The following is a 19,554-nucleotide window of genomic DNA, read 5'->3' as shown; positions in this document are numbered from 1 at the left end:
GATCGACCCGAGTGTCCTGCAGCAGACCCTGCAGCACTCCATGCTGGCCCAGCAGCTGAGTGGGGAGCCGGGCCCCGCCCCGCACAGCTGTTCCCCGCAGACGGCTGAGGGCGCGGTGCCTGCAGGCGTCCTCCTCCAGCCCCTGGCAGGCCTGTCCCTGCAGCCCACGGTGACCTCTGCCAACCTGACCATCGGCACAGTGTCGGAGCAGGACTCCGTGCTGACCACCAGCGGCGGTGGTAAGAGCACTGCTGCGGACGTGGATGGGAAAGCCCAGCCTCAAGCCCCCGGTCGTGAATCTGAGTTCAGGGCACATGATGCTGTTTCTTCTCTTCATAAAGCTCGCCAAATAAATGTCCTACCTGTAAGGTGGCGTTCAGTCAGCACGTGCGCTTAGGTGACACCACTCCCAGTGTTCACGTCCCCGTGGCGTCCCGTGGCATCTCTGTAGGTGAAGGACTTCCCTGCAGACCTCTCTTCCTGAGACAGCAGTATCGCTAAAATGTTTGTCACACAGAAAGGAGAATGTTGTGTTCTGAGCCCAGCCTTGTCTTGTTCTGTGATGACAGGAACCCAGGACCTCACTCAGGTGATGCCGTCACAGGGCCTGGTGTCCACGTCCAGTGGCCCCCATGAGATCACGCTGACCATCAACAACTCGAGTCTCAGCCAGGTCCTGGCGCAGGCTGCTGGGCCCTCCACGTCGTCCTCAGGGTCCCCGCAGGAGATCACCCTGACTATCTCTGGTCAGTTGTTTCCCGTGACGGGCGTCCTTCCGCCTGCAGTGTCCGTCTGTCCCTCTGGTGTGCTGTTCCCGCACGCGCAGCTCTGCGTAAAGCTGGCGCTCAGGAGGTGTTGGGGTCTGGGCAGGGAGTCAGGTTCAGTGGGAACGGCGTGACCGCAGAGTCTGGTTCCTCCTTTCACTGCTCCGTGGGTCAGCGGTTTTTCTTGCGTGGCTTTTCTTCAGCAAAGAGCAGAAAACCATGGACCCGCAGTTCTTATCCAACCCCCGTTCTGAAGGTGCATGACCAGTCCAGACTGTGTGAGGGGCTGTTGGGAGCCCTCCTGCTCTCCGCAGAGCTCTGCTCGGGTCATGTGGACGCGTGTGCACTGCGGTAGAACACCGAGAAGTAAAGCAATGGGGAAGAATGCCCTGTGGCTGAGCCCCCCCCCCATGCCCCTGTGCCCTCGTGCCTGTCACCAGGCTGTGATGGTCTCTGTGCCCCTCATTCTCCCTGCACGTCTGACCTGCCGGCTGGGAGCCCATGTTACGGCCACTCTGCCCATGTGACTCATAGCTGTGCACACATGTTACTCCAGTTAAATTGTACAGACAGTCGTTCATATGTCCTCTGAGAAAAAAAGCTAAGCACTGGGTGGAGGGCGGGGCCAGTCCTCACTACCTGGATACCTGCAGGTGCACAGCGGAGGCTGTGACCACATCTGAAAATGTTTTCAATTCAGTTGAAGTTTTATTCAACAAAGCGTGTGATTTAAGTGCCTGCATGCTCAGTTAAAAGAGGACTGCTAAGCTACCGAAACTAGGGCTTTGACAAGCATGAACAAATGCTTTTGTTTAGGGAAGTGTGTTTCACAGTTATGTTTTCACTATCTTCTGTAAACACGGGATCACGATGTTTAACACCGACGTCACCATGTTCATTTTTGTTTAGGTCAAGACCTTATTCAACACAGCTCCGGCGGGAGCAGCGAGCTGAACGGGACCATCCGGCTGTCCGCGCCCGCGGTCAGTACCCCGTCTGCAGGTGCCACTCTCACAATCAGCAACGACCAGCTCCTCACGCAGAGCGCAACGCTGACCTCCTCAGGTATGTAGCTAACGCCTTGGCTGCGGACGATGCCAGGGCGCGAGGGGCAGTGTGCCCGGTCAGCGGCATAGAGTGGCCATCGGCCTGCATGGCACGCCTCAGTGCTGGCCTCGTCACAGGCAGTGCTGTGCACAGTGGTCCGCGTGCTCTCTAGAGTTACTCCTCCGTGGTTGATTCTGCCTCTTAACGGACAGAAGTAAGTGGCGGTATTTAGACATCCCAGGTGCCATGTCTTTTTTTTTTTTCTTCTTTTTTTTTGTATTTTTCTGAAGTTGGAAACGGGGAGGCAGACAGACAGACTCTCGCATGCGCCCGACCGGGATCCACCCGGCATGCCCACCAGGGGGCGATGCTCTGCCCATCTGGGGCGTTGCTCTGCCGTGACCAGAGCCATTCCAGCACCTGAGGCAGAGGCCACAGAGCCATCCTCAGCACCCGGGCCAACTTTGCTCCAATGGAGCCTTGGCTGCAGGAGGGCAAGAGAGAGACAGAGAGGAAGGAGAGGGGGCGGGGTGGAGAAGCAGATGGGCGCTTCTCCTGTGTGCCCTGGCCAGGAATCGATCCCAGGACTCCTGCACGCCAGGCCGACGCTCTGCCACTGAGCTAACCGGCCAGGGCCCAGGTGCTATGTCTTGATGCAAGTCAGCGTCCTGATGACCGTGACAGAGCTGACTTCTCACTGGGCTGGACAATCCCGGCTGGTCACTCTGTGCCCTGCTGCATTGTGACCTTTCTGCCTCCAGCCACAGCAGGATGGCAGAACGAAAGGGCCTTCTACGGTTCTGAGGAATGGATTTCTATAAAATTACAAATAAATGGGTTCAGTGAGAACAGACAGGCTCCTGTCAGACCACAGCTCCGTCCGCAACGGAGGATCTGGGGGCCGCAAGTCTGTGTGCAGAGTCTGCCCCATCTTCCTTCCTCTCCTTTCTGGCTCAAAGGGGAAATCTTTTTAAAGTTTTGTTCTCTTTTCCAAAGAGAAGGACGTTGTTATGCAGGAGACAGGAATACTGAGAGGAGTAGGTGAGCTTCCTCCTGTGGCCTGTGGTTCAGGATGAGCAGGCGTAAGGGTGGGAACGTGTGAGCAGGCACGAGGCTGTTCAGCTCTGTGCCCACCTGCTGACCATCAGGGTCCATGGGCTGCTTCTGCAGGCAGTCTGTGGAGGCAGTCTGTGGTCCTGCTGGGACCGGGTCCGGGACGTCCATGCCACAGTCTCCTTCCATGGTGTGGCAGCCGCAGGACTGCTAGGAGACGGGTCTCCTCTCCTCTCTCTGTTGTCTCCCTGTTACACTTAAGAAGCAGAGTAGCCTTAGAAACAATAAAACCCTTGCTGTAGAATGAGGGCCAGAAACTCTGGTTCCGGAACGCAGTCGCAGAAGCTCAGACGTTCAGTGCTGTGGATGGTGGACGCATTTCGTTGTGAGAATGTCCTTCCCACGCCAGGGCCTGTCCGTGCACTGACTGCCCTTTGACCTTTCTTGCAGAACTGAGCACGACAGCCAGCAGCCTCTCTTCCACAGCCCCAACGTCCCCGTCCGCCATCTCCGCACAGAACCTGGTCATGTCCTCCTCGGGGGTGGGAGGCGAGGCCAGCGTCACGCTGACTCTGGCTGACACTCAGGGCTTGCTCTCGGGGGGACTGGACACAGTCACACTCAACATCGCTTCTCAGGTAGGTGCATACCTGTCCCGGCACCGTGCAGTCCTGACACCCTTTCAGGGGTGATCTGGAAACTTCAGTGACAGGTTCTTTCTGAAATATGTGTTACAAATGTTTTCTTTCACGATTGAAATGGTTTATTCTAGTTTAAAAAAAATAGTATGTTAAGTGCAAAAGGGGGGAAACAAGAAAATTCAGAAAATAAAGGGAATTAATTTTTAGAAATCCACCCAAAGGGAGCCACGGTTCACATTTTAGTGTGTGACCCTCCCACACTTCTGTGCACATGTGCTGACACGTGTCAGAGTCGTCACTGAGTGTGTTTAGGGCTGTGTGGGGCCAGTTCTCCCCCTGCTGCGTGCTGGTGGGTATGCCTATCGATGGCTTTAGCTGTTGGTGGATGGGCAGTGTTTGGCTTACAGGTGGGCTTACCAAGGGGCAGACACTGTGCCCAGAGTCTCAGTGAGCAGCCACTTGGGTTCTCAGACAATTTCCTGCCAGGACCGCATGCCGCCCACACCTCCGGCCCCCATGTGCCAGGTGACTCCTTACCCATCAGCCCTGGGTGGGCACCAAGGCCAGTCCTCACGTGGCTGCCCGGTGTGCTCAGAGTAGGCGCTGACGCAGCTGCTGCTGGGACACGCACACGCTCCCGTCTCAGGAGGGCTGCCCAGGGGTCACAGGGCTCATTCTGCTCCATGTAGTGCAGCAGAATTGTGTGTGTTTTTAAACAACTAAATGTTCTCTAAGTTTTATAACTTGATTGAGGTAAAATTTATAAACAGCCCTGTTCGCCCGTTTATTTAAAGTGTATAACGTGATGGTCTTCAACATATTTGCGGATTTGTGTGGCCATCACCAGATCTAACTTTAGGACATTAGTGACCTGTGCCATTGACAACGGTCACTCGGTGTCCCCCAGAGCCCGAGCTCACCCCAGCCCCGGCAGTCGCTGGTCACTCTCTGCCGCCGCTGCTCTGCCTGTTCCTGATGTTCCCGGAAAAGGAGTCAGACAGCATGCAGCCTTTGTGACCGGCCACCCTCGCTCAGCTCCCCGCTGTCCAGGGTCATCCCCACTGTGGCCCGTGTCACCCTTCATCCCTTTCTGTTGTCAAGTAATCGGTCACGTAGATTCCGCACTGCTGAGCTAGTCACGGGCTGTTTGGGTTGCGCTGTCGGCTGCAGTGAATGGGCTGTGACCAGTTACAGGCAGGGTTCCAGGCGGACGGAGAGGAGACCTCCAAGCAGACCAGGTGAGGCTTGTGTTGACCTCAGCGGACCCGCCAACTCGTTTTCCAGTTACGGCACCGTGACGTCTTTTGACTCGTTCCTGGATTTGGTAACGTTACAGTGTCTGACGTAGCGATTGTCTTTGGCAGGGTCAGCAGTTCCCAGCCTTACTCACCGACCCGTCCCTCTCGGGCCACGGAGGGGCAGGCTCCCCGCAGGTCATCCTGGTCAGCCACACTGCGCAGCCCGCGTCCGCTGCCTGTGAGGAGATTGCCTACCAGGTACCAGGCGCTTTCCCTCACTGCGTGCGTAGTCTGCCAGACAGACACACAGACGGAGAAGAGATGGGGTGGGGGCATGGGAGTGGCGTGGGCTGGGCGGGCGGTTCTGAGCAAGTGGGTCTGCAGCGGGTCCTGAGTGTGAGTAGTGTGCCCTGCGGGTCCCGGAACAGCCGATACCAGAGGTCACTCCTCCCGTGGTCTGTGCCGCACAGGGCGAGCACCTGGCTGCGTTCCCTGGGCTCTGTCTCTGTTTCAGGACAGTTCCTCTCCTCACTGTCACTGACCCCGATGGGCATGTGCTCACCTCGTTCTTGGTTCTCAGAGGAGGAGCAGGCCTGGGTGGGCAAAGCCACAGTGCAGGTCGGGGGGGGGGGGGCGCTGGGCGGTGTCCGCAGGGACGTCCGCTCTGCAGAGATGAGCCCTGTGGGCCTCGGGGCATGGTGGGCACTGTCTCTGTCTGTGAGGGTGCCTGCGGGCCTCGGGGCATGGTGGGCACTGTCTCTGTCTGTGAGGGTGCCTGCGGGCCTCGGGGCATGGTGGGCACTGTCTCTGTCTGTGAGGGTGCCTGCGGGCCTCGGGGCATGGTGGGCACTGTCTCTGTCTGTGAGGGTGCCTGCGGGCCTCGGGGCATGGTGGGCACTGTCTCTGTCTGTGAGGGTGCCTGCGGGCCTCGGGGCATGGTGGGCACTGTCTCTGTCTGTGAGGGTGCCTGCGGGCCTCGGGGCATGGTGGGCACTGTCTCTGTCTGTGAGGGTGCCTGCGGGCGCTGTGGCGCAAGCGCGTCCTCGTCTGTCGGCTAGCCTGCTGTGCGGTCAAGTCCCGAGGTTTCTGACCCGCCCCAGGTGACGGACGTCTCTGCCCACCTGGCCCCAGGCGGCCCGCCAGAGAAGGAGGGCCGGCTGCACCCGTGCGTGGAATGTGGGCGCAGCTTCGCCTCGTCGGCCCTGCTGCTGCAGCACAGCAAGGACGTGCACGGCCGCGAGCGCATCCACGTCTGCCCCGCCTGCAGCAAGGCCTTCAAGCGCGCCACCCACCTCAAGGTACGCTGCTTGCCAGCCCATGCCCGCCGGGTGCCCGCCCACTCACGCCTGAGTGTCGCCACTATTATGTCACGGGGGCTACTGTGAATTTCAGTGACTTTTTCCATATGTTTGAAGCCAAGGTTAGTGGAGGTGACTGTTTATCAGAGTGTTTTAGTCATGAGAGGCCTGTTGGGTGCACAGGTCAGCCGATGGCATGTTCACGCTCAACTCTCAGCGAGTGTCCAGTACAAATGGCAAGAGCATTGGGAGACCATTGGCCACCTTCCCCCGCAGTGGCAAATGTCAAAATGGTCAGCCCCTGTCGGCAGGGGCTGGGAAAACAGGGAGTCCTTTCATTATGGCTGAGACTGTGCTCGGGGCACCGTTCTGTCGGGAGCTGGCGGCACCTGCCTGGGCATCAGCACAGATACACTCACGGCCGTTCATTACATCACCGTCTGTAACCACAATCAGACATGACCCAGGTGCCCAGAGCTGGGACATCCACACAGCGGGGACAAGGATGGGCCCAGCTCGTGAAGGGATTTGCAGGACCACGTCAGTGATGTGCGCAGAGCCACTGTCACCACTCCCTAGTGACCAAGTGCGTCATAGCCCAGCAGCAGCCCCTGCCCCGTGGACTGAACTTCCTCTCTCAGAGCACCCATGGGGGCTGGTCAGCGTGCCTGGAGCTCTGCGTCCAGTCCGGCAGTTAGCCGTGCCCCCCCCTCCAGTTTTCTGAGCTGGGGACCCTGTAGTGACATTCTGAACAGAAGACTGATGTTTTTTTTAAAATTAGTCAACATAAGACCAGCTCCTCTTGGGCAGGATCGCAGCAGTGAGGTCCCCGCCACCCTGCTGGAGTCTGAGCCCTGGGCACTCCAGCCTCATCTGGCCATTGGTCAGAGAAGGACGCTAATAAGCAGATGGGTCACTATGAGGAATATAAAGTGCTGACATAGGTAGGGGCCTAGCTCACTGCGAGCTCTACGGAAACCACTGACACAGGGACCTTGTCTGGCAGGGAACACTACCCCTCACAGGGAAGTAGAGCGACTGTGGGTGAAGATGTCTTGGGATTTTTTTTTTATTTTTTTTTTTGTATTTTTCTGAAGCTAGAAACGAGGAGAGGCAGTCAGACAGACTCCCGCATGCGCCTGACCGGGATCCACCCAGCACGCCCACCAGGGGGCGATGCTCTGCCCACCAGGGGGCGATGCTCTGCCCCTCCGGGGCGTCGCTCTGCCGCGACCAGAGCCACTCTAGCGCCTGGAGCGGAGGCCAAGGAGCCATCCCCAGCGCCTGGGCCATCTTTGCTCCAATGGAGCCTCGGCTGCGGGAGGGGAAGAGAGAGACACAGAGGAAGAAGAGGGGGAAGGGTGGAGAAGCAGATGGGCGCTTCTCCTGTGTGCCCTGGCCGGGAATCGAACCCGGGACTTCCGCACACCAGGCCGACGCTCTACCACTGAGCCAACCGGCCAGGGCCTTGGGATGTTTTAAGTAACATATTATCGTTTGTATTAAGTCATGTTACTATGTCCAAGGTATGCCTCTTTCGTAAATGTTCTGAAGTGGTCTTACACAATTTGAGAGGCCATAGCTGATATTTTAATACCTGTAAGTTACCTTATGTTGGTGACTTTCAGAAATTTGGGTTGTAAAAGATAGTACATAGTGCCAGAAAATAAATAAGAAAGGGCTCATTATACACACACACGCATGAAATGATGTGTTCATGTCAAAGGGACTCAGGGGCCATTTCCCGGGGACCAAAAGCAGGGACAGTTGGAGCAAGACAGTGAAGCAGGGTGGGTGGTGGTGCTCCGAGCGCAGGGCAGCGGCCAGGTACTCAGTGATGTCACTGTGGTCGGCTAAGCAAAGTAATATGAGGAAGAAAGGACACGTGCCCTTTGCAGAATCCAGAGAGTGTCCACAGACTGCCCTCGGAGGCTGTCCCCACTGCAGAGTAAGAGGGGGTACTGCAGGGTCAGATCCTTCTTTCTGTAGATCCCAGGATAGGGGTGAGCACAGGCTGACCCATGAGACTGCACCCCAGGGACCAGGTTAGCATCCGCAGCCAGGAAGCTTGTAAATCGTGCGACAGAAGCAGCCTCCGCCTCCCCAAACCCATCGCCCTGGTCTCATCGGGAGGAAGACCCCACAGATACCAGCTGGGAGAAGGCCTGCAAAGCACCCGGCCGTCCTCCTGAGCACTGCCCAGGTTGTCGACGACCGGGTAGCCTGAGACGTGCTCTGTGTGGAGCCCAGGTCTCCACAGCAAGTGCTGGTTCTTCGCCGTGGGGGCTCTGTGGAACCCTGGTGACGGTGGCCCTACCTGTCCCCTCTGCAGGAGCACATGCAGACGCACCAGGCGGGCCCCTCCCTGAGCTCGCGGAAGCCCAGGGTGTTCAAGTGTGACACTTGCGAGAAGGCCTTTGCCAAGCCTAGCCAGCTGGAGCGTCACAGCCGCATCCACACAGGTGAGGGCGCGGGCTCACCACGTGCACGCTGCTCCCAACACAAGGCCGCGTGTTCCGCTGTCCCGTGTTCCTCAGCATGTTGAGGTGCCGCTCAGGCTGCGGGCAGCGTGGAGGTGGCTGGTGCGCAGGCTGCCTTGCATCCGCGGGACCGCCCCCCCCCCCCATCTCTCATCCTCTTTTTCTCTGCTGGCTTTTCCTGTCGCCGCCTCTCGGCAAACACAAAACAAAAGCAGACTCTGCCCCCGCTGCTGCTCACACAGCCCACCATCATGCACATCCCATCCAGGGCCCAGTGCTGGCTGCTGCCCACACTCTCTGCTCTGTCCCTGTCCTCCGGCCCTGCCCGGTCTGCCCCCCCTCCTGCACACGTCCCCCCACCCCGCTCCTGCGCACCCCGGCCCAGGCACCGTGGGCACCTAGTTGGGTCACACTGGACTTTTCCTTCCGTTGTTCAGTGTCTGAATTAACAACAGTTAGATAACATATTTTAAAATAGTAAGTCCACTTCCAAGTGGACACGCGCGTGTGTAAGGCTGCCTGACCTCCACCCGCAGGGGAGAGGCCCTTTCCCTGCACGCTGTGTGAGAAGGCCTTCAACCAGAAGAGTGCATTGCAGGTGCACATGAAGAAGCACACAGGCGAGCGACCCTACAAGTGCGCTTACTGCGTCATGGGCTTCACGCAGAAGAGCAACATGAAGCTGCACGTGAAGAGGGCGCACAGCTATGCTGGTGAGCCGGGCCCCGAACACCCTCGCTGTTCCCGGGCGGTCAGCGCCCTGTGTCCCTGAGAACCTTAGGTGTCTCCAAGTGGTCAGTACCCCAAGTCCCCGAGCGCCCTAGGTGTCCTTGTGTGGTCAGGGGAAGGGATGCTCGGGATTCTGAGGAGGAGAAGGTGTATTCTGTCAGCAGTGCTCTGGGACTCCTGCTGTCTTCCTGTCCAGAGAGAGTTCTGTTGTGACCGTGACTGTCCACCCTCATCACTGCCCCGCAGGGATAGAGGTCCCAGGCCTGTGTAGTCATGGTCAGATAAGCAGTGTCACCGCCTAGGTCATGCAAAGCGCAGCTCAGATGCCTCTTGCCCCTGGGTGGAGGATGGCCCAGCGTGGGGGTCGTGGGCTCCTGCGAGGTGGATGTCTCTGCTGTGGGCGCTGAGCCACCTGTGCTCTGTCTGCTCTGCAGGAGCCTTGCAGGAGCCGGCTGGCGCCCCGGAGCCCGGCGCGGAGGAGCTGACCCAGACGCTGCACCTGGAGGAGGTGGTGCCCGAGACCTCTGGCGAGTGGCAGGCACTGGCCCATGTCTTCTGATGCAGCCTGTGCCCCCCAAAGACCCCCAAGGTGCCACGCTGTGCAGAGTGGAGCATTTGGAATTTCCATTTTGAAACATCACGTGCTGTCTGTGTCGCCACAGTAGTTTTTTAGCTGTAAAGTTACTAACAAATCATTGTCTTTCAGAGACATGGGCAAACCGGGGCTGTGAATGCATAGTTCTTACTGGCCTACAATCACTGAACTCAGGTACTCCTGCGCGCAGCCCTGCTCCGTGGCCAGCATGTCCACGCCGCACTGGCCGCTGGGACCCTCCTATCATTATGTGTGATTCTTGTGTAATGGACATGTCAACATGGAAAAGGTCTGGTGCCCATCCTGCTTTCTGCTCTAAAAGCATCGCTTACAAAGCAGACGTGGGCCAGCTGCACGGAGTCTAGAAGAAAACGTTAAAACACAGGGAACTGTTTCTGTTTTGTCTCTGTGCATTTTGAAGTTCATAGAAACTGTTTTTAGTCTCTGATAAGTTACCAGAACTGACCCCGGAGAGGTGGCTGGACCATGTCTCTCTTCAGTCCCTGTATCTAATCATTCGTCACAAGAAGGCGGCCTCTAGACATGAGCATGGGGAGTGGCATCGGCCTGGCTCGCAGACCAGGGGACGGTCCCCACACGCTGCCGCCTGCCCCCATCGGCCCACAGACTGCGGTCCGCAGGCCAGGCTGCTGCAGAAAGCACAAGCCACGTGCAGCGGACAGACGGGGAGTGGCCCACACCTGGCGCCCTCCCTGCAGCAGGAGCCCCGCGCCCCATGGTGCCCTCCTCACATGTCAGCGGGTGAGTTTTATTTCAGGGAAACCTTGAGTCTCATCAATGGTGCCACATTTATTCGTCCCCAACAGACCCCCCCCCCCCTCCGCTGCGGCGGACTTCCACAGCATTCCAAAGATGGAAAGGTCTTCACTCACGTGAACCCCTCGTGGTTATTTATATGTTGTACGTATGAGTGCATACGAGCACATACAGGTATACGGGCCTCTGTGTGGCCGAGCAGTGTATTTTGTAAATACGGGCACACGTCCCCGTGGTGGAGAGAGCCTCGGTGTCCCTACTCCCTGTGAGCACTTGAGATCAGTATTGTATTCATTTTATTAATAAATGGATATCTTTCTCATCATAACGGAGAGCTGGGGTAGCTTTCGGTTTTGTTTTGTTTTTTTCTGAATAATAATTGCCTTTTATTTTCTCTCACGGCCTTCCTGGTTCAGAAGAGAGCAGTTTTATTATAAATATTGAATGGACTTTGTATATTAAGAGAGGAACACATTTTTAGGTTCCTGAAAAAAAAAAAGACATTTCAACTCTTATTTTTTTGTAAGGGCATCTTTTGATTATTTTGTTCTTGTTCACTTTTTGGATCTGTATATAAGTAATATTGATGGTGATATAAAAATTTTTGTTATGTGAAAATATTTAAGTAAGAAAACTGTTAAATATTCTTTTTTTTTTTCCAAACTGCTTTATGTATTGTATATTTTTTTAAGGGGGGAAAAAGCCTTATTTGACTTATTCTTCTGATACTGGACTTACTCTATATATCCTGAGGTTTTTCTTGAATGTCAGTGTGTACACCTGGCTGTTGTCAGTGTATCCAGAATAATTGTAATTTTGCCAGAGTTTTAAAGATTCTGCTTTTAATGCACTTTTTCTTTTATAATTTTGTATTAAACTATTTTAGAAATGATGATTAATTTTGGTGACTATCCCCAAAGTTGCTATTATTGGAACTTTAAAAAAATTTTGTTTTTGTTCTTGCTGGTTTTATTTATTTTGTGTCTAGCATTAAATGTCATCTCAGGACAGTCTCTGAAAGGGGTTTTTTTAATTCCTCATTGCACAGAAAGCGCAGCTCAAGGAACTGCGATGGCAAGCTGCCCAATTAAGGCCTTACCAGGTGAACTGAAAGCCTAATTTTATTTTGGTTAAAGAAAAAAAACTATCGATAATTCATTCTGTGAGTTTTCTCAGTTTATTAGCAGACAGCGATTACTGTCTTGTTTTGATTTATTTCCTAGTTATATAAGAGCTGCTGCTTGGCAAAACATTCCTTGAAAGTAGAAAGTTTTATAAAGACAATGGCACTTGAACGCTTGGTGGACTATACAGGTTGCTCTTTATTTTAATGGCTGATAAAGTCTTCTGATAAGAGGTTACTAGCCTTCTCCATACCCAGAATTTTGAGGATAGATGACTATTTTTTAGAAATATCTTAGCATATCTGTTTTGGAATAACAATAAATAAAACATGAAGTTAGGAAGTGTGATTAATTTTCTTTCAAAATATTTAATATAAGAAAGTTGGCACGTGGATTCACTCCAAGTTTAGGTCATCTTGCAGGGTCCGCCATGTCAAGGTCACAGGAGGAACCCCGTGCAGATAGAGTCCCGCCCCTTAGGTGACAGGTCTGGTGGTTTCCATAGAATGGCTGTGGGTCGGGACAGAAGCATCTTTTCAAGAAGGGAAACTTGAGGGCCCTCGCCTGCATATAGCTGGCCTTTGGCCCCAGTGACACACGTCAGTGCCCGGGTGGGTGTGTAAGGAAACCCCCGCGTGCTTAGGGGTTAGCCAATCCCACTGCCTTGTGTCTTCTGACCATGCACCGCGGCAGGAATGGAAAATGTCCTCACTGGGAACTCCCAGGGTTCCTTTACGTGGAAAAGTCGTGACATCATCCAGATTCAGCATTGAACTAGGGGGCCTTGCCTCAGAACAATATTCTGTGTTCCTCCTGCTGATTGCCATTTTGAAGGAATTGTGAATTTGCATTTCACGATGACGCCACGTGTCCTCAGATGGCTGTGCTGATACATGACATTTTTTTTTTTTCCTGAAGCTTTAAACGAGGAGAGACAGTCAGACTCCCGCATGCGCCCGACCAGGATCCACCCGGCACGCCCACCAGGGGGTGATGCTCTGCCCCTCCGGGGCGTTGCTCTGTCACGACCAGAGCCACTCTAGAGCCTGGGGCAGAGGCCGAGGAGCCATCCCCAGCGCCCAGGCCATCTTTTGCTCCAATGGAGCCTTGGCTGCGGGAAGGGAAGAGAGAGACAGAGAGGAAGGAGAGGGGGAGGGGTGGAGAAGCAGATGGGCGCCTCTCCTGTGTGCCCTGGCCGGGAATCGAACCCGGGACTTCTGCACGCCAGGCCGACGCTCTACCACTGAGCCAACCGGCCAGGGCCATACATGACATTTCTGTGCAAGAAATACATGTGTTAGTGCAGGTATGACATCCTGCACAGGGAAGTGGACCTCTGATTTTTAGATGGGTTTCCTCTGCAGAAGCATATTTATTTTTTTTGGATTTTTCTGAAATAAGAAGCAGGGAGGAAATCCTCCGAGATATACAAGAAAACACAGAAAGGCAATAGAGGGAGCTCAGAAAACAACTCAATGAACACAAAGAATATATGCCCAAGGAAATTGAAACTATAAAAACAAATCAAACAGATGAAAAACTCAATTCACGAGCTGAAAAACGAAGTAACAAGCTTAGCTAATAGAACAGGTCAGATAGAAGAGAGGATTAGTGAAATAGAAGACAAGCAACTTGAGGCACAACAGAGAGAAGAAGAAAGAGACTCAAAAATTAAAAAAAATGAGATAGCCCTACAAGAATTATCTGACTCCATCAAAAAGAATAACATAAGAATAATAGGTATATCAGAGGGAGAAGAGAGAGAAAATGGAATGGAGAACATACTCAAACAAATAATAGATGAGAACTTCCCAAGCCTGTGGAAAGAACTAAAGCCTCAAGTTCAAGAAGCAAACAGAACTCCAAGTTTTCTTAACCCCAACAAACCTACTCCAAGGCATATCATAATGAAATTGACACAAACCAACAGCAAAGAAAAAATTCTCAAGGCAGCCAGGGAAAAGAAGAATACAACATATAAAGGAAGGCCATTAGATTATCATCAGATTTCTCAGCAGAAACTCTACAAGCTAGAAGAGAGTGGACCCCAATATTTAAAGTCCTGAAAGAGAGGAACTTTCAGCCACGAATACTATACCCATCAAAGCTATCCTTCAAATACGAAGGAGAAATAAAAACATTCACAGATACAGAAAAGATGAGGGAATTTATCATCAGAAAACCCCCACTCCAGGAATTACTAAAGGGGGTTCTCCAATCAGATACAAAGAACAAAAAAAAACAGAGCCACAAGTAAAAGCTCCAAGAAGAACACAATAAAACCAAATTTAAACTGTGACAACAATAAAAAGAAAGAGGGGGAGAAGATGGAGATTAACAGTAGCAAAGGACGATGGAGTGCAAAAGTACTCACAAAATAGTTCGCTACAATGAACAGGGTAGGGACCCTTTTCATTACTCAAAGGTAACCACCATTGAAAAAACCACCACAGAAGCACATGAGATAAAAAAGATAGCAACAGAGGAAAGATGTATGGAATACAACCAAATAAAAACAAAAGATAGAAAAACGAAAGAGAAGGATCAAACAAGACACAAAACTAACAGAAAGCAAGATATAAAATGGCAATAGGGAACTCACAAGTATCAATAATTACACTAAATGTAAACGGATTAAACTCACCAATAAAAAGGCACAGAGTAGCAGAATGGATTAAAAAAGAAAATCCAACTGTATGCTGCCTACAGGAAACTCATCTAAGTAACAAGGATAAAAACAAATTCAAAGTGAAAGGCTGGAAAACAATACTCCAAGCAAATAACATCCAAAAAAAAGCAGGTGTAGCAATACTCATATCAGATAATGCTGACTACAAGACAGGAAAAGTACTCAGAGACAAAAATGGCCATTTCATAATGGCTAAGGGGGCACTGAATCAAGAAGACATAACAATTCTTAATATATATGCACCAAACCAAGGAGCACCAAAATATATAAGACAGCTACTTATTGATCTTAAAACAAAAACTGACAAAAATACAATCATACTTGGAGACCTCAATACACCGCTGACGGCTCTAGATCGGTCATCCAAACAGAGAATCAACAAAGACATAGTGGCCTTAAACAAAACACTAGAGCACCTGGATATGATAGACATCTACAGGACATTTCATCCCAAAGTGACTGAGTATACATTTTTCTCCAGTGTACATGGATCATTCTCAAGAATTGACCATATGTTGGGCCACAAAAACAACATCAGCAAATTCAGAAAAATTGAAGTTGTACCAAGCATATTTTCTGATCATAAAGCCTTGAAACTAGAATTCAACTGCAAAAAAGAGGAAAAAAATCCCACAAAAATGTGGAAACTAAACAACATACTTTTAAAAAATGAATGGGTCAAAGAAGAAATAAGTGCAGAGATCAAAAGATATATACAGACTAATGAAAATGACAATACGACATATCAGAATCTATGGGATGCAGCAAAAGCAGTGATAAGAGGGAAGTTCATATCGCTTCAGGCATATATGAACAAACAAGAGAGAGCCCAAGTGAACCACTTAACTTCCCACCTTAAGGAACTAGAAAAAGAAGAAAAAAGACAACCCAAAACCAGCCGAAGAAAGGAAATAATAAAAATCAGAGCAGAAATAAATGAATTAGAGAACAGAAAAACTATAGAAAAAATTAATAGAACAAGGAGCTGGTTCTTTGAAAAGATCAACAAAATTGACAAACCCTTGGCAAGACTTACCAAGGAAAAAAGAGAAAGAACTCATATAAACAAAATCCAAAATGAAAGAGGAGAAATCACCACGGACACTGTAGATATACAAAGAATTATTGTAGAATACTATGAAAAACTTTATGCCACTAAATTCAACAACCTAGAAGAAATGGATAAATTCCTAGAAAAATACAACCTTCCTAGACTGAGTCAAGAAGAAGCAGAAAGCCTAAACAGACCTATTAGTAGAGAAGAAATAGAAAAAACCATTAAAAACCTCCCCAAAAATAAAAGTCCAGGCCCTGACGGCTATACCAGCGAATTTTATCAAACATTCAAAGAAGACTTGGTTCCTATTCTACTCAAAGTCTTCCAAAAAATTGAAGAAGAAGCAATACTTCCAAACACATTTTATGAGGCCAACATAACCCTCATACCAAAACCAGGCAAGGATGGCACAAAAAAAGAAAACTACAGACCAATATCTCTAATGAATACAGATGCTAAAATACTAAACAAAATACTAGCAAATCGAATACAACAACATATTAAAAAAATAATACATCATGATCAAGTGGGATTCATCCCAGAATCTCAAGGATGGTTCAACATACGTAAAACGGTTAATGTAATACACCATATCAACAAAACAAAGAACAAAAACCACATGATCTTATCAATAGATGCAGAAAAGGCTTTTGATAAAATACAACACAATTTTATGTTTAAGACTCTCAACAAAATGGGTATAGAAGGAAAATATCTCAACATGATAAAGGCCATATATGATAAACCATCAGCTAACATCATATTAAATGGCACTAAACTGAAGGCTTTCCCCCTTAAATCAGGAACAAGACAGGGTTGTCCACTCTCTCCACTCTTATTTAATGTGGTACTAGAGGTTCTCGCCACAGCAATCAGACAAGACAAAGAAATAAAAGGCATCCATATCGGAAAAGAAGAAGTAAAGGTATCACTTTTTGCAGATGATATGATCCTATACATCGAAAACCCCAAAGAATCCACAAAAAGTCTACTAGAAACAATAAGCCAATACAGTAAGGTCGCAGGATACAAAATTAACATACAGAAGTCAATAGCCTTTCTATATGCCAACAATGAAACAACTGAGAAGGAACTCAAAAGAATAATCCCCTTCACGATTGCAACAAAAAAAATAAAATACTTAGGAATAAACATAACAAAGAATGTAAAGGACTTATATAATGAAAACTATAAACCATTGTTAAGGGAAATCGAAAAAGATATAATGAGATGGAAGAATATACCTTGTTCTTGGCTAGGAAGAATAAATATAATCAAGATGGCTATATTACCCAAAGCAATATACAAATTTAATGCAATTCCCATCAAACTTCCAATGACGTTTTTTAAAGAAATAGAGCAAAAAATCATCAGATTTATATGGAACTATAAAAAACCCCGAATAGCCAAAGCAATCCTAAAGAAAAAGAATGAAGCTGGGGGCATTACAATACCTGACTTCAAACTCTATTATAGGGCCACGACAATCAAAACAGCATAGTATTGGCAGAAAAATAGACACTCAGACCAATGGAACAGAATAGAAAGTCCAGAAATAAAACCACATATATATAGTCAAATAATTTTTGATAAAGGGGCCAACAACACACAATGGAGAAAAGAAAGCCTCTTCAATAAATGGTGCTGGGAAAACTGGAAAGCCACATGCAAAAGAATGAAACTGGACTACAGTCTCTCTCCCTGTACAAAAATTAACTCAAAATGGATCAAAGATCTAAACATAAGACCTGAAACAATTAAGTACATAGAAGAAGACATAGGTACTCAACTCATGGACCTGGGTTTTAAAGAGCATTTTATGAATTTGACTCCAATGGCAAGAGAAGTGAAGGCAAAAATTAATGAATGGGACTACATCAGACTAAGAAGTTTTTGCTCAGCAAGAGAAACTGATAACAAAATAAACAGAAAGCCAACTAAATGGGAAATGATATTTTCAAACAACAGCTCAGATAAGGGCCTAATATCCAAAATATACAAAGAACTCATAAAACTCAACAACAAACAAACAAACAATCCAATAAAAAAATGGGAAGAGGATATGAATAGACACTTCTCCCAGGAAGAAATACAAATGGCCAACAGATATATGAAAAGATGCTCATCTTCTTTAGCTATTAGAGAAATGCAAATCAAAACGGCAATGAGATACCACCTCACACCTGTTCGATTAGCTGTTATTAGCAAGTCAGGTAATAGCAAATGTTGGAGAGGCTGTGGAGAAAAAGGAACCCTCATACACTGTTGGTGGGAATGTAAAGTAGTACAACCATTATGGAAGAAAGTATGGTGGTTCCTCAAAAAACTGAAAATAGAACTACCTTATGACCCAGCAATCCCTCTACTGGGTATATATCCCCAAAACTCAGAAACATTGATACGTAAAGACACATGCAGCCCCATGTTTATTGCAGCATTGTTCACAGTGGCCAGGACATGGAAACAACCAAAAAGCCCATCAATACATGACTGGATAAAGAAGATGTGGCACATATACACTATGGAATACTACTCAGCCATAAGAAATGATGACATCGGAACATTTACAGCAAAATGGTGGGATCTTGATAACATGATACGAAGCGAAATAAGTAAATCAGAAAAAACCAGGAACTGTATTATTCCATACGTAGGTGGGACATAATACTGAAACTTAAGAGACATTGACAAGAGTGTGGTGGTTACGGGGGGGAGGGGGGAATGGGAGAGGGATAGGGGGTGGGGAGGGGCACAAAGAAAACAAGATAGAAGGTGACAGAGGACAATCTGACTTTGGGTGGTGGGTATGCAACATAATTGAACGACAAGATAACCTGGACTTGTTATCTTTGAATATATGTATCCTGATTTATTGATGTCACCCCATTAAAAAAATAAAATTATAAAAAAAAAATAAAAAAAAAATAAAACATCATTCAGACTTAAATGTAAATAAAACGGAAAAAAAAAAAAAAAAAAAAAAAGAAGCAGGGAGGCAGTCGGACTCTCGCATGCGCCTGACCAGGATCCACCCGGCATGCCCACCAGGGGGCGATGCTCTGCCCATCTGGGGCTATTGCTCTGTTGTAGTTGGAGCCATTCCAGCACCTGAGGTGGAGTCCATAGAGCCATCCTCAGCGTGCAGGCCCACTCTGCTCCAATGGAGCCTTGACTGCGGGAGGGGAAGAGAGAGAGGAAGGAGAGGGGGAGGGGTGGAGAAGCAGATGGGCGCCTCTCCTGTGTGCCCTGGTCGGGAATCGAACCCGGGACTTCTGCACGCCAGGCCGACGCTCTACCACTGAGCCAAACAGCCAGGGCTGCAGAAGCATATTCTAGCTTATGAAGGTAAAGGTTATTTAACAAAAAGTGATCACTCAAATTTATGTAAGCACCATCTTTTTCAGGAAAGATGTAAGATATATAGAACTCTTTTCTGGTTAGATTCTTAGCTCTCATGCCTGCTCTTTGCATATTTTTTCTCCAGGATTTATTTCAAAGTCAATACTCCGCCCCTCTGCCAACCACCACCAGAAAAAAAACCCCATAAATCCAAGGGTCGATCCTTGCTAATTACTTTCTTTTTTCTAAAATCTATTGCGCTGGCTGGTTGGCTCAGTGGTAGAGCGTTGGCCTGGTATGTGGATGTCTTGGGTTTGAGTCCCAGTCAGGGCACACAGGAGAAGCGCTCATCTGCTTCTCCACCCCTCCCCCTCTCCTTCCTTTCTGCTCTCTCTTCCCCTCCCACAGCCATGGCTCAATTAGAGTGGGTTGGCCTGGGCACTGAGGATGGCTCTATGGCCTCTGCCTTAGGCACTAGAAAATGGTTAGGTTGCTGAGTAAGGAGCAACGGCCCCAGATGGGCAGAGGATCACCTCCTGGTGGCCATGCTGGATCCTGGTTGAGGCACATGTGGGAGTCTGTCTCTCTGCCTCCCCTCCCCTCACTAAAAAATAATTTAAAAAATCTCTTGTATAAAGTGAGGCAGAGATGAATTTATACAGTCCCTGAGAATCTAGATTTCTCCCCTTTTTGCTACTTTACCTCTGTTCACAGAATGGAGGT

General features: G+C 49.5%; 1 protein-coding gene and 1 non-coding gene across 5 annotated transcripts in view; one reads left to right on the top strand and one right to left on the bottom strand.

Moving 5' to 3' along the window:
* The window catches only part of ZNF236 (zinc finger protein 236), a 56,033-nt gene extending 43,219 nt beyond the window's left edge, over window positions 1-12,814 (top strand). For 3 of the 4 annotated variants that reach the window (XM_066247548.1, XM_066247546.1, XM_066247545.1), the window contains exons 24-32: window positions 2-239; window positions 570-746; window positions 1,674-1,829; window positions 3,315-3,502; window positions 4,870-5,001; window positions 5,802-6,041; window positions 8,374-8,503; window positions 9,058-9,234; window positions 9,685-12,814. In XM_066247548.1, coding sequence (XP_066103645.1) covers window positions 2-239; window positions 570-746; window positions 1,674-1,829; window positions 3,315-3,502; window positions 4,870-5,001; window positions 5,802-6,041; window positions 8,374-8,503; window positions 9,058-9,234; window positions 9,685-9,809 — 1,563 coding nt within the window. In that variant the 3' untranslated portion in view covers window positions 9,810-12,814. The remainder of the gene's footprint in view (window position 1; window positions 240-569; window positions 747-1,673; window positions 1,830-3,314; window positions 3,503-4,869; window positions 5,002-5,801; window positions 6,042-8,373; window positions 8,504-9,057; window positions 9,235-9,684) is intronic. The other variant, XM_066247547.1, reaches the window with a different exon arrangement.
* TRNAT-GGU (transfer RNA threonine (anticodon GGU)) lies at window positions 7,433-7,508 on the bottom strand. Its single transcript has one exon. It is a non-coding gene; the product is annotated as a tRNA-Thr (tRNA).
* Window positions 12,815-19,554: the final 6,740 nt, after the last annotated feature.

Source organism: Saccopteryx bilineata, chromosome 11, assembly GCF_036850765.1.
Source record: "Saccopteryx bilineata isolate mSacBil1 chromosome 11, mSacBil1_pri_phased_curated, whole genome shotgun sequence".
Classification (NCBI taxonomy): domain Eukaryota; kingdom Metazoa; phylum Chordata; class Mammalia; order Chiroptera; family Emballonuridae; genus Saccopteryx; species Saccopteryx bilineata.
This window is presented reverse-complemented; position numbering and strand designations above follow the sequence as displayed.